Here is a 14829-nt window from a genome sequence, read left to right as displayed (position 1 = left end):
ATACTGAGGCAACATTTTAGGACATCACATAGTTAAAGTTTAAAAGTTGGTATGGAGTGTATATTATCTTCTGAATTTAAATTGAAAGAAAATTAATAAATTAACAAAATATATTTTATTACTTTAGCATTTAGCAAATAGAAATAATCTGAATAACCTCAACTGTCATAAAAGAAAAAAACTTTAATCAGATTTAATGTAAGACGGTGTGAGAAATATAAAATCTATTCCTGTCTGATAAATTACATGGTCTTTCGTCAAATGATTACAACATAATTATTATAGATTCGAAATGAAGATACCGTTCATTACGTTTGCGTTTTAAGAGCAAATACTGAGTGTAAACACCACGCATATAGTAAAGGTCGAATTGTTTCTGTTATTCCCATTATAACCTGCAGGGGGAGACGTAAGGTGAAATAAAATAAGCTGAAAGTGAAACCAGGCTTCTTTGGAGCAGGCAACCCGCCTTGTTAGCTCAGATTGACCAACTAAGCTGCAGAGAAATGACTTGTGATCGCAAAAAGGACGAGGTACGTTCATTTAAACTACTCCTCCAGGACCGCTCAGCGGTAGCTGGGCTTGTAATTTGTATAGAAACTAATGTTGTTATACTATTGTTATTTGTTTGACTCGCATGGCAACCAGCTTGTTTATTTAATGTCATGTGTGTATTTTTATTTAAATATGATAACAAACGAAGACTATTCTATGGAATTCTACTTTATGTTTGTTGAAAAGTCTGGCAAGTTGTTAGGTAACACGGGAACAGGACTTCCTGTTGGAAACTGGTTGAAACCTATGCGCACCGCAGATGTTTCAAAATTGTAGGTAGCTGCATTAATGCCTGTTAAAAAATGGTACCCGTGTGACAAAACCGTTTGCAAAACTTAACTATAAATTCCATTTCATGCATAAATGTTTAATGTTACATGTGAAAATTATGTTTCAAAACAAGTGTCTGCAGAGCAGCATTTTTTAAGAAATCGCCGCATTTGAGCATAACCAGAGCAATTCCATAAACACAATTCCATTCACATTCAGGTTCACCAGAAAAAATTAACTTCAAATTACCGCAATGTAAGCCTAAGTGGACAGTTTCTGCTTTTTGTATCCGAAAAACATTGGAATTGACTCCCAAAACTGCGGCAAAGCTAGCCGCCTCTTCGAAAATGTCAGAAAGCCCGCACTCGATTTTAACGTGCGCCACTGCACAAGACGTTACGGCACCCTAATTTACGAGCTACTTTCAGAGTAAATACTCACATCCGGTTCATGTTTGATCTACTGTAAGTAGATTTCCAGCGGCTTCAAGTTTAGACTTTGTATTTATGCAGTTGCAAAAAGAAATAATGTATCGGTAATAATTGGGGACATTAGGCAATGTTGAAAAAATCTGTTTCCAGCGACTTCTCTCACTTCTGGATGGCAGAGGGACACCTCTAGAACAAAACCAGCAAATGTCAACCCGATCTGATGTTTAATTTCAAAATAAAACCCTATTTAAATAAGACGTTTTTATTTTCCCCCCTAAGTTACCGTGCCTGTTGCTTAAAAACTCTCCGTTTCCAGTGACTTCTCTAACTTCTGAGTGGCAGAAGTGAACACAACCAGCAAATATCAACCCGATCTGATGTTTAATTTCAAAATAAAAGCCTCCGTATAAAATTTTTTTTTTAAAAGGCAACATACAATATTAGACCAATAAAAGTCTTTCTAATTAGTTATTCTCGAGATCTTAATTGGTGTCTTACGGAATCGGATAGTATTTTTCCACAGATTTGTAGTTCTTTAAGCTTATTGCATTGTTTATTTACTGGTTCGGTAAAAGTGTCCGATAAGCCATGGCCACAGAAACGTCTGTCTCTCCCAGCTGCCACCACCAGTTAATTTAGCCACCAGTTAATCCGTAACACCGGCATAAGATCCCACGCATCTTGTTTGTACCAACTCTCCATCATCATTCTATTGTACCCTATTCCTGGAAACAGATACCAGCTGAATCCTAATATAGTCCCTGTTAGTTAGAACTCCTTACATCATAAGGATGCTTAGGCTGCAAATTTGTATTTTCAGACAATTTAAAGATGAATGAATGAAACGTGGGCATTTTAATTTAGTTTTATTAATTCAAATCACTAAACTGGCCTGCCTGGAGGCCAGACTTGTCTCCCATTGAAATGTTGCTCATTATGAAGCACAAATTACCATAACTGAAACCAGAGACTACTGAATAACTGAAGTTGTACATGCAGCAAGAATAAAAAAGAATTTCACTTAAAACTTCAACAGTTAGTGTCCCCAGATCCCAAACATGTATTGATTGCTAAAAGGAAAGATGATGTAATACAGTGGTAAACGAGGCCCTATCCCAACTTTTATGGATTGTGTAGCAGGCATCAAATTCTAAATAAGTGAATACTTGCAAAAATAAAAATAAAGTTTATCCATTTGAGCATTACATATCTCGTCTTTGTTGTCAGTTGAAAAGGATTTGCAAATAATTGTATTCTGTTTTTTTATACTTTACACAATGTCCTAACGTCATTGGAATTGGGGTTGTATTATGGTGAAATTCTTTGTTGGAAACTTTTTTTGCAGTAGTGACCGAAAAAAACGATGCATAGCTGACCATGAACATAAGTAAAACCCAGATAGCTTGAACCTGCTGCATGATGTCTGACACGAGGTCAGGTAAAAGGACTGGACTGAAACTCAGTAAAACAAAATAAAAATGACTTGAACAAAGCATATATGTATGAGAAGATCTATCTTTTTCAGTCATAAGAAACAGAAGTGGAGTTCATTTTATCTCGGATCTAAATATGATCTCCTAAATAACTGAATATGTTTTAATATACTTTGTGACCAGCATAGGAAGTCAAACAACACTGTATGTTATACTTTATTTAGCTGGACATTAAATGACTTTAACTGTTCTGTTCTGTTGCAGATTATCACAGACATTACTCTGATCATTGATGGGAAGATGATTGGAGACATAGATAAAAAGTGGATTAATGATAACTACCATCCTGAGAAAACTGGTTCCTGTTACCGAGTGTTCAGTAGAGACTTTAATGAGGTGCAGCAGCTTGTAAAGCGACTGTCAGGACATCTTTCCAGTCTTGGAACACCAGGACAGACTGCTCCTCCAACTCCCTGTGATGCAACATGTTCAGTACCTGTGAACAGAGTTGTGATGGAATACATTAAAAAAAAATATGACGAAAAACTAAAGAGAATTCAAGGCCGTTTTGTCATTGAGTTCAAAGCAGCAAACGGTGACCCCCAGAGCACAGTACAGGTTAACTTCAGAGCCCCAAGTGAATCAGCTTGCTCTTCTGACAGGGTGCATCTGGACTTTGTGAGGCAGAGGTTTATCACTTTCTACCAGAGAACTGCCTCTGACCTGCAGCTAACATCTCTTCATGTGGCTCCACATCAAGCTGAGGATCTGCAGAGAAAGTTTCCTCTCCTGTTTTTTAAATCAGGCTCCAGCAAAGACACAACAGTCTGTGGACCTTTTGCACATGTGCAAAAACTGAAAGAGTTTCTTTCACAAAATCCAAAGAGTTCAGACAACAGTCCAGTTAAAAGGGATTCAGCAAGAAGTCAAAGCTATAAGTCATCTGCTCCTTCACCCAAACTAAGCAAACCTCCTGGCAACGAGACATGTCCAATCTGTATGGAGCCAATCCCACCAGAGAAGAAAAAGGCCCTGCAGTGCAAGCATTCCTTCTGCAAAGACTGTCTCCAAAGAGCCTTTGACTACAAACCCATTTGTCCTATCTGCGGGGAGGTGTACGGGACCTTGAAGGGAACACAGCCTGATGGAGGGATAATGAACATCAGGACATCCTCTGCCTCCTTACCTGGATATGAGAGACATGGAACATTAGTCATCCATTATCACGTTCCAAGTGGAATTCAAAAGGTAAGAGCAAAGCTGCACTCATCAAAGTTCTTTGGGAGGATGGAGTGTGTCTGGTGTTGCTTTGGTATCCAACAAAACAAATTTGCAAACACAGCTGAAGTTGCACTTCTTTGACAGAGGATTAGGGCCAGACTATGAGAATTAAGTCAGAATGTTATGAGAATATAGAATTAAGATTAGCAGAAAAAAAGGCATCTTGATACTTATCAAGATCTGAAATGACCAGTTCATCAAGTCTGTGGGGTTGTTTCTTCAAAAAAGACACAATTGCTTACTTTAAAGTCCTTATACTGATTATATTTTTTACTACCATGTTAAAAGATCATTTCCATCCATTCACTAACACCCTTGTCCCTAGCGGGGTCAGGAGGGGTGCTGGTGCCTATCTCCAGCTACTGTTCCGGGCGAGAGGCAGGGTACACCCTGGACAAGTCGCCAGTCTGTCGCAGGGCAACACAGAGACAGACAGAACAAACAACCATGCACACACACACACACACACACACACACCTAGGGAGAATTTAGAGAAACCAATTAACCTAACAGTCATGTTTTTGGACTGTGGGAGGAAGCTGGAGTACCCATGCATGTACAGGGAGAATATGCAAATAGACCCCGGGCCGGGAATCGAACTCAGGACCTTCTTGCTGCTACCTACATTGATTTATGTAAACATTGATTTAACTGTGCAGCCCAAAGATCATTTCCTTACTTGTAAAGCTGATACCAATGTATAACTTCACAAGATGCTCCACATTCCTGATTTTAACGCATTGGGAAATTTTCTTTTATGTGTGAGCTTCCATAAAAATACTATTTTATCCGACTAATTTTACGACTTTGTACACGTAATACGACTTCATTCTTATGGTTTCAAAAACCAAAATTCTCTTAGAGTGGTCATTATACTCATTTGTAAACTTCAAAGGTTATTATTTCTGTTTGTGGGTCCATCAACAACTTTATTCTTAAACAGAAAAACATTCCAATTCCACTCTGCCAAAAATCAGTTTGATCTTTGTACCAAATCTGTTTTAGGTATACACTGTGTGTACAATAATTACGCAAATTGTAGTTTTAAGGATTTATTTTATTTTTGAACAACTCCAGCGCTTTCGGTTAATCCAAAATGTTAATAACCTCTCAAACCTGAATGTTTAAGAAAGCAAAAGTGAGATTTTGGCTTTGTTAGGACAATATCTATATGTGAACGATTATTGGGCAATTATTTGTGTGCAGAATTATTATGCAACTGATTTAAGACTGAAAACTTTCCCATCTCACTTTTTTATTGTCATCCATTAAAGTGAGAATAATAAACAACTCAAAATTGACAAACATTTCTAAGATTTAAAGACTATGTCAGTGACCAATATAGCCACGCTTCTTTTCATTAACAGTTGTAAGCCTTCCATTCAAGGAGTCTGTTGGTTTCTTGATCTGTTGACGATCAACTTTTTGTGCAGCATCAATCACAGCCTCCCAGACACTGTTCAGGGATGTGAACTGTTTTCCTTCACTGTAAATCTCCTGTTTAAGAAGGGCTCACAAGTTCTCAAGGAGGCTTAGGTCTGGTGAGGGAGGGGCCACTTCATTATTCTTTCATAATGAAGTGAATGCTTTTACTGGTAGTCACATAGTGGAGTATTTTGATGCTCGATGGAGCATTGTCCTGCATAAAAATCATGGTCCTCTTGAAAGATGCAAACTTTTTCCTGCACCACTGCTTGAAGAAAGTATCTTCTTAAAACTGGCAGCAGGGAAGGGAGTTGATTTTCAGACCATTTTCAACCTGAAAACAAGCACATCTTTAATAATACCAGCCCATACCAGTACCTGCCTCCACCTTGCTGGTGTCTGATGCGAAATGGAGCTCTGTGCCCATTACTGATCCAGCCAATAATTTTGGAAAATATTCATTAAAATTATATGGTCAAAACTAAAACTTACCTAATAATTGTGCACACAGTGTATTGTCTGAAGTTTGCACATACATTCTATAATTATTCAGTATAATTACATACTAATTTACTGATCTATTCAAACTATTATTTTTCAGAGCATAATAATTCTGCTTTAAGCAACCTTTTTTTAGTTATTTTCTTCAGGACCCTATAACATAAAAAAGCTAGATTTTTAGAATCCAGATGCACCAAGTAACTACTTCATGAAGTATTACTACTATTACTATACTGTTTAATTTATGGCTATGTATTGATGCTCTGAATAAACTAATCATGAAGAAAATTATCTAAAGTAACATTCCAGACAATACTACTATTTCTTTTAAGGTTGACAAACGCCATAAGTTATAATTTATTGTTGTTATGATAAATCTGATTTTTTTTTATATCGAAATTCTGATTTATTTATTATTTCAACAAATTTAAAAAATTTGCTGTAACAAATAATTTTTTCTCCTAAAGGACAGTTAGCCTGCTGCTAGGCAGAGGGATTAGGAAGTAGTAGCTTTTAAATGGGCACAATCACATGACACCCTGAGATGACTTTTAAAATAAAAAATTTTTGCAGGAGGAGCATCCAAACCCTGGTCAACCATTCGAAGGTGCATCCCGAACCGCCTACCTCCCAGACTCCTCTGAAGGAAGGAAGGTCCTGGAGCTGCTCAGGAAAGCCTTTAATCAGAGGCTCATCTTCACTATTGGTCGATCCAGCACCAGTGGCAGGAACAATATGGTGACTTGGAATGATATTCACCACAAGACATCAACGCATGGAGGACCAACTTCGTAAGGACTGTTTATGGCCTTTTATCACATATTTATTAATTTATTTTTTATTTAATGAGCTTTTAATGACCATGCACCATAAATAATTTGAATATACAAGACTTAATAACCATAGATGTTTTAGGCACAGACTTAGTGTTCCTCTAAGTAAATTTCCTGAGCAAGTTGTATGTTAGTGGTCAGGATATTTCATGAGCTACAATCTTAAAAATAGCACAAATAAAAAATGGAAACAAAGCTAATGTATACAAGTGGTAATGCATGTGACCTTGGAGGTTGACACCAGCACCAAGCTGATGGATTTGTTTTCCTGTTTGCAGCTATGGATACCCAGATCCTGAATACCTCAACCGAGTCCAAGAAGAGCTAAAAGCCAAAGGCATCAAATAGGCATGAATTTAAGGTCTTGAAATTGATTAAAGGAAAGGTAACATTTCACCAGCATAGAAAGAGCCATGTACAATAATCTCACTGCTTAACATATAAACGTGATGTAATTCCAGAATTGTCAGTATATTGACATTAGTCTTGAATATATTCTTTCAGCTGCATTTTGTGCTTTTTTTGAGTGATTTCTGTTGATCAAGTTATTAATAGAAACTGTATATCTACACTGTCTTTCCTAATTAACTGAAATGTGTTCAGTTTAATATTTCTTATGAAATTATCTTAAAGTACTGGTTCTCAATCCCAGTCCTCAAGAACCACTACCATGCATGTTTCAGGTGTTTCCCTTCTGCCACATATCTGACTTGAATAAGTGGGTGATTAACAGGCTTCTGGCATGCAGAAGAGGTCATGCAGTCATTTGAATCAGGTGTTCTGGAACAGAGACACATCTAAAACATGCAGGGCAGGTGGACCAGAAGACCAGGATTGAGAAACACTCCAATAAAGCATGGCAACATCTTTTCTGGGTTCAAATCTTTGGCAAGCAAATCAAATACACACATTCCAATTAATCCTAGTTATCAAACAGTCAAGTTCAGGTAATAATTCAAATTAGCTTAAAAAATTATCTAAGGAAACCCACAAGCATCGAGTCATTAACTTGTAGCATTCTCTCCCCCTAAACAAGCATGTAGCAACAGACGAAAGTCACTTGCATTGAGTCATGGACCTTTTAGCAATCCCTCATTTTCAGCATGCTCATAGTGACAGCAGAAAGAAAAACTCCTTTAACAGGAAGAAACCTCCAGCAGAACCAGAACTTAGGCTTAGTGGGAACGGCCATCTGCCATGACTGCCTGGAGGTTTAAAGTCATGTTAAATATTAGCAAGTGATAACAATAGACCCGAAACATCTCTTACTAATTTTTTCATGCAAGTGAATTTACATGCCAGATGAGTGTCAGAACAGCTTATTTAATGATGGGTTTAATGATTCATCTTCAGATTTTCAACATCAGTGGAAAAAAACGTCCAATATTTCCTCAAAACAATGAGGAATACTGCTGGGCCAAACATAATTCATCACCTAAATTTAACCAAACAAATGGGTACGAGCCTCCTATTAGATAATTACTGCATGTGCAATTATCTTTCAGCTAGCAACAAGTTATTTAACCCCAGCTGATGCAATGACTAGCTTCTCATTTGGGCACATCGAGGAAGTGGAGAGGCAGGTGAACTGATGCCTAGTGCCTACTGTCATGCCCCTGGAGGCAGCACTATGATCTGGGATTGCTGCAGTTGCTCAGCTCTGGCAACATTATGTGTCCAACGAATGACTACCTGAATATACCATCATCAATGGATTTTTTTTTTCCCTGATAACACGACAGGATTCATCAAGTTCAAATTGTGATTAAGGAGTTCATAGAGCATGATACATCATTCTTGCACATGGATCAGCCTCCACAGAGTCTGGATCTTAATCATCAGGGTTTCCCCCAAAAAACTTGCTAATCCCAGTGGTCAGGGCGTATTTTGTATTATGTTGACAGGAAATGTAAAAATATTACAGGGTACGGTAATTATGTTACTGGAAGACATTGCTAATAATGCTTGAACCCACAACTATAGTCCAGTTTTTGGATGATGTATACATTTTCTCTCAAAATATGTTTTGGATGATGCATATATTTGTGAGCAAATTGCAGTCTACGTTTCTTGCGCTTTTGGGTCCTTAGCAGTGTACATGATGGAGCACAGACATGAAGCCCTTCAGCTTTCAGCAGGTGCTTCAGTGTGGAAGCTTAAATCTCACTGCTTGCTGGCTCCAAGGCTTGTGGCAGGTCTTTTAAAGTCCATCAAGAATTTTTCCTCCACTTCTTTCAAAAATCTGGTGGCACCCATTGACAGTTTACTCTTTCTGCCACAATATGGCATTACTACTGTACCTTTAATTGCAAGAAAAAACTGAACTGAGCCAAGGGACGCCCAAGTAATCTTAATAAAAGTTCAAATTTAATTTTATGCAATTTAAATCTGATGATTAATGTTAATCTGAAAAAAATCCAACAGTTACATTAGTAGCAAAATTATATAGCAGCAGTATTATGTTTTCCACCCACATAATCATTTTATTGCACAATCAAGTAATTATATTACTTGCAATTGTTATAAAAATGCTGTATATATCAAATATGACTTAAAAGAAATTTGACTTTGTGACTTAACGCCTTGAGATCGGGCCTCTGTCTCTAAGAAAATTCCGTTCTTTCCAACACTCCACCGCCAGGAACTCAATAGAACATGGCTCCTCTATAAGCCTTTAACATTTTATCAGCTTTGCACTGAGAAGTAGCTTGTATAATGAGCTCAGCAGATGCGCAGTACCAGCAGTTGTTCGGCAATTGCTGTTAGCTAGTCTGAAGGAGCTGATGGGGGGAATCGAGGGGAGGAATGCTCTGTGAGGTGGAAGATTGGCAATTGCAGCTCAGAGGAGGAGCTTCATCCTGGAGAGCAGCGCTAGGTCCACTCAGGCATTTTACACAGTTGAGTGGTTGCCACGGGAGATTTAAGAATTTCTCCAACATGCATGAAACAATCAAAGCAACACACCAGGTATGTTTTTGATGAGGAATAACATAACATGATGTAAAACTCAAAAAAGTACATTTTAAATGATACTGCCTCTTTAATTCCCCAGGTTTACCCAGAGTAAGCACATATTACTTTCAATTACAACTGCATACTAATTCAACACCTTGAAATAGAACTTGGCAAATAAGGTGTTGTCTCAAACACCTGATGCAACTAATTAAGGGATTTATTAGACACATTAGTTGTTTGAGATAGCAGTGGAAACTAATGCTTTATTGGATGCTTTGTGGATGATTCCTTGAGGGTGCCATACTCACATAGCTAAAATGGTCTGGGCTAGCTGTGGCCCACAACTGGCACTTACATCTGACTGACATGGCGCAATGAATGACGGGACCCCCCCATGGCCCAGTGCTGGTTTGCCAGATGTGGCCAATATGCCGCCAGAACTGGGCCAGGTATGGACCGGTTGAGGACACACCAATTGGCTTATAGCTGGCCCATATGCCGTTTCACCTCTGGCAAACTAGGTCCGGGCCACGGCTGGCCTGTCATTCATTGCGCCATCTGGGCCAGATGTAAATGCCATTTTTGTCCCAGACTGCTTAACGTTTGCAATATTAATAAAAACACAATGTATATTAACATAATTCTTTTATTACAACATTCTAATTTCAAACACAACATATATATTGAAGAATCTGTCTCCATCTCCGATGTCCACCGTGCTCAAGTTGTGTCATGGCAGCTGTTCAGTAGGATTCCCCTCTGTGCTTACATAACCGCACTTAAATGAAGAAAATAAAAAGAATAAACCCCACTGTCAAAAATGTTATTTCAACCTGAACAATGCGGAACACCTGAAATCAATTTGGCCAACAGCCAAAGGCTAATGGCTCGAGGCTAACAGCTAAGTTAATGCTAAATAATATTCGTACTAACAATTAAAAAGGACATTTTAAAAGCTGTAGACATACAACAGCAGCCAAACAATGTCACGTACGGCACCAGGATGAGACAGCGGTCATTTCCATTTAAAATATTCTTATATTTAGACATTAGAATTATTAAGTACTAAAACAACAAAAACATGTTTACATTCAACATATTTAAAATTTAGATACACAAAAAAACGGCTAGAGTAACAAGTCAAAAATATTAGATTATATTTTTTCTAATTTCTTTTTAAATAGAACTTTGTTTAAGAACTGATTTCCTAGAAAAAATTTATTGTCACATACCACATGGGTGACATAACAATTTCCGTAACTGACCCATATTTGGCATGGACAGATCCGGCCCGGGTGGGGCATGCCATCACTGGCCCAGGTGTGGCTTGCCTCATGTGAACCGTACCATCATTGCCAGTTTTGGCCCGAGTCTGGTTGAGATCCAATTTGCAGTGCCAGCAGAATGCCAGATCCAGGCCAGGTCAGTCTGCTATGTGGGTATTCTCAGAGAAGAGCTTTCCAGGTCCCTCTTGAAAATGAGATCTAGATCTCAACGGGGTTTACTTGGTTAAATAAAGGAAATAAAAAAAAAAAATAAGGAGTAGGATAGAAGAGCATAGCAATGACTCCAAATGTTCTTAGAAACACAGTTGGAAGCAGAGCCTCTAAGGTAGAAGTTGAGCACAAACACTTCTGGCTCCTTTTCACAACTGGGGAACTAAAACAACCTGTTTATTCATTTTAGTTCCCCAAAACGAACTAAGTTAACATTGGCATCAACATTAACATTAAGTCAATGTTTAACATTGATTTAACTTTACTGATTGCAAAGTTAAATCAGTGTCTAATAATTTGTAACTTTTTTGGGAATATAATATTGTCTGTGTTGTTTTATGTTGTGTAAATAATGATTTAATAAAAACACTTGAACCATCTTGTACAGACTCTGCTGTGAATGAGAACATCTTCAGGTGTGTTTGTTTTGAAGACTGCTGAATCAATCATTTTTACAATCGTGTTCTAATGTATGAACAGGCATAATTAATTCACAAAAATCTTTTATTTTGTACCAGAAGCTAAATAAAAGGAACATTTGTTTGTCAAATATTCTACTTCTCTCAGGTCTGCAGAAATCAAAGAGAATAGGAAAAAAAAGTTTGGAAGTGTTTATTTCAGCTACAATTTAGTTAAGCCAGCTGGTAGACTTTCCTAAACCATAAGCACATCTTTTTAAACTGTGACCACAAGACCAAAAGTAGCAAATTTATTCCTCTTCATACACTATTCTAAATATGATTTATACTTCTGTAAATATAGCATACTTATATTCATTGGTGCCACATGCTAGAGTTCATGTGGCACTAATTATCTTCTGTACATAAGCTTTGTTCAATAGAAATTCCCAAGATCCAAGACAAACACATTAAAAACTTTATTAAGAAAACATCTTCCATTATCTTCAGTTCTGCAACTCTGTGCGTTTATAACAAAGAAAAGTGTTTCAAACAAAACAATTTCAAACAATAAAACCAATCTGAGTTACATGTCAGAATTATCTGAACATCAAATACCCTGCATAATTAACCCCTGTTCCAGTTAGAACTGAGTATTTCACTAGCTAAGCTAACCCCTCAAGATCTTATAGATTTTGCCAAGACAAGTCTAAAACTAGACTAGGTTTACTGAATTAGTATGTTTAAGCTACAGCTGTACAGAAAGACAGTAGTTTTATGTTTGGGAACTTGAGTAATTTTTTTCAAGTGAAGCTTTGTGATCAATCATCAACTAGCTAAATCTATTCCTGTCCTGATCAAGAATTAAGCTTCAGACTTATCAGTTGGACACATGCCAAGACTTGAAAGATTAGTTGAACCAGATCATGTCGTCAGTACAATAGATAAGGACATCATCAAGAATTCATTTGTCTGCAGGATAACCGTATAACAGTTTACTTTCTACATCCAGAAAAGATTATACACATAATCATTCCTTACTGCATTTTCCATTTCTGCTGACTGCAGACTGTATTGTACCTAAAACAATAAAGATGCAAAATATTAACCATTTATAAAGCGGTGACTGATTAAAGTTGTTTTTGTTTCTGGTATTCCTATTTTGAGGTGATATAAACAATCTCTTTCCTACCAGAAGGTCAGCCGTTACTTTAGTCAGACCTGGGATTTGAGTCAATATGTACTCTAACACAGTTCCTCCTGACAATGAACAAGAAAAGCAGCACATATATTGACTTAGTGTTGGCCTTCACACTTTCTGCCTCAGGTTCCAGTTCTAGCAACTGTTTGAGGCAACACCAATATGAAATAACTTCTTATTGCCAGTACACTGAGATCAGGACAGAACACTGAGTTTGGATCTTGCCATATTGTCTGCTTTCTTGTTCCTGTCATGAAACAACAGGAACAACATCCATGTTGCATGCGGTAAGCATGCAACATAGATGTTGAATGCTTACCGCATAATATTGTTTGGTCCAACAGCATTATCAAATAACTTTTTACACTGCTCTTACATGGACATGTCCATTCATCTCAGAGTTAGTCACTGTATTCTTAAATTTGCCAAACTGTTCGATTAACATATTAAAAGGCAAAAAAGTCAACATATTGGTTTCATAAACAATTTCATTCATATTTCTGAGTTCAGATTTTTACCTAAGTGATAAGTGAAATAGGAATTTCAGATTTGGTGCACATTATTGGTCCACAAGGAAGTTACCTGGAAAAAAAAATGCCAGTAAGACAGAATTTCCTACAGTTCATTCAACACTACCAGTAAAGTTCTCTTATTGGAATTATTACTCCAATTTGTACCAAACAGTACACAGAGCGTACCACCAGAGACTGTGTCCAATGCTCTCAAGTCTCATTTAGTGAAAGCAGCTACCACAGCCCACAACATCTCATTAGTGTTGGCCTTCATGCTCTCCGCCTCAGGCTCCAGTTCTAGCAGCTGTCGCACTCTTTTCATGGCCAAGTCATACTGGTCATCTAGTAGTGGGGCAAATGCATTTTCCAACACATCAGAAGAATGGGCTAAGAATATAAGTGCCACCAATCGCTTGTCCATTCGATGAGGGTCATTTACCCACTTGTCTAGAACAGCTTCCTGGACTTTCTTGATGAGACGCTGCTTGATGTTGTTGTTGGTGAGGGGATGTGTGGTCATATCAAAAAGCAAGAAGTTCTGTTTCTCTGTTGTGAGGACGCCTTTTTCCACCAAGTTTTTGGCCAGTCGTTCACGGACATTCCTCAGCTGATAATGCAGCTTCAGTGGGTTCCATGTCTCTCCTGCGGAGCAGATTTATGAAGAAAAAAAACTTCAATGGAAAAAAAGACAACCATTTCCAAAAACAATAGTCAAATGCTTAGCCAACTTTTAAACAGTCAGTTTAAAAAGTTCCTACACATTTTGAAACTTCCAGACTTATCCAAACTCAGTTTCCAGTCTATCACATTATTTATTCAATATAAAATACAAAAGTTAACTATCGATTTATGGCAGATATTTTTAGAATGGTCTGACCAAAATGATGGAATCAGCAAAATTCAGAACCTGAAGAAAGGAACATGGAAGGACAAGAAAGAAAGGATGAGGGGTTGGACAGAAACGAAAAGGAAAAAGAGAAAGAAGGGCTCACAAAGACAGGAATGCTTTTTTTGTCCTCTCTTGTTCTTGTCTATGTCCGTATCAGAAAAAGGACAAGAAAGGAAGAGAAGGAACACTGAATTCAGAAGAGATGAAGGAAAAGAGAAAGAAAAGAATTAAAAGAAAAAAGAATGAATAAGGTCACCACAAAGGACAGAAGAAAGAAACGTAGAGCACACTGAATTAAGGAGGACACAGAAAAATGAAGAACGAAGGAAAGACAATGGTTGAAGAATAATCAATGGCACAAGAAGAGGAAGATAGAAAGACCATAAAGAAGGAGTAACAAGACAAGACATAAAGTGAGGCAACTTTATTTGCATAGGACGTTTCAGCAACAAGTCAATTCAAAGTTTATGCATGATGTAGATAAGGAGGAAATAAAAGGAATAACTCATGCTCACAGTTTTCATGGAATGAAGACAAAAACTGCAATAATTTTCTTTGCCCAAGAAAGGCATGTCTTGGAGACATCTGTTGTTTTTTTTGGAAAATCCTCCATTAACTCTCGCTTGGTCTTAGTGTAACGCATGGTCTT

The 14829-nt window shown here is 37.5% G+C and overlaps 2 protein-coding genes across 2 annotated transcripts in view; one reads left to right on the top strand and one right to left on the bottom strand.

Annotated features, from left to right (window-relative positions):
* Positions 1-420: 420 nt before the first annotated feature.
* On the top strand, positions 421-12840 carry LOC102233506 (E3 ubiquitin-protein ligase DTX3L-like). Its single transcript, XM_023342007.1, has 4 exons — positions 421-533; positions 2954-3937; positions 6470-6687; positions 7008-12840. The coding sequence occupies exons 1-4, from the start codon at positions 507-509 to the stop codon at positions 7075-7077; spliced, it is 1299 nt and encodes a 432-aa protein (XP_023197775.1). The 5' UTR covers positions 421-506; the 3' UTR covers positions 7078-12840.
* golph3 (golgi phosphoprotein 3) overlaps positions 12034-14829 on the bottom strand; it is a 23407-nt gene continuing 20611 nt past the window's right edge. Inside the window, exon 4 of the mRNA XM_023342008.1 lies at positions 12034-13933. Coding sequence (XP_023197776.1) covers positions 13509-13933 — 425 coding nt within the window. The 3' untranslated portion in view covers positions 12034-13508. The remainder of the gene's footprint in view (positions 13934-14829) is intronic.

Source organism: Xiphophorus maculatus, chromosome 11 (genome assembly GCF_002775205.1).
Source record: "Xiphophorus maculatus strain JP 163 A chromosome 11, X_maculatus-5.0-male, whole genome shotgun sequence".
Classification (NCBI taxonomy): Eukaryota; Metazoa; Chordata; class Actinopteri; order Cyprinodontiformes; family Poeciliidae; genus Xiphophorus; species Xiphophorus maculatus.
Note: the sequence above shows the minus strand (reverse complement) of the source record. Positions and strands in the feature narration are given on the sequence as shown.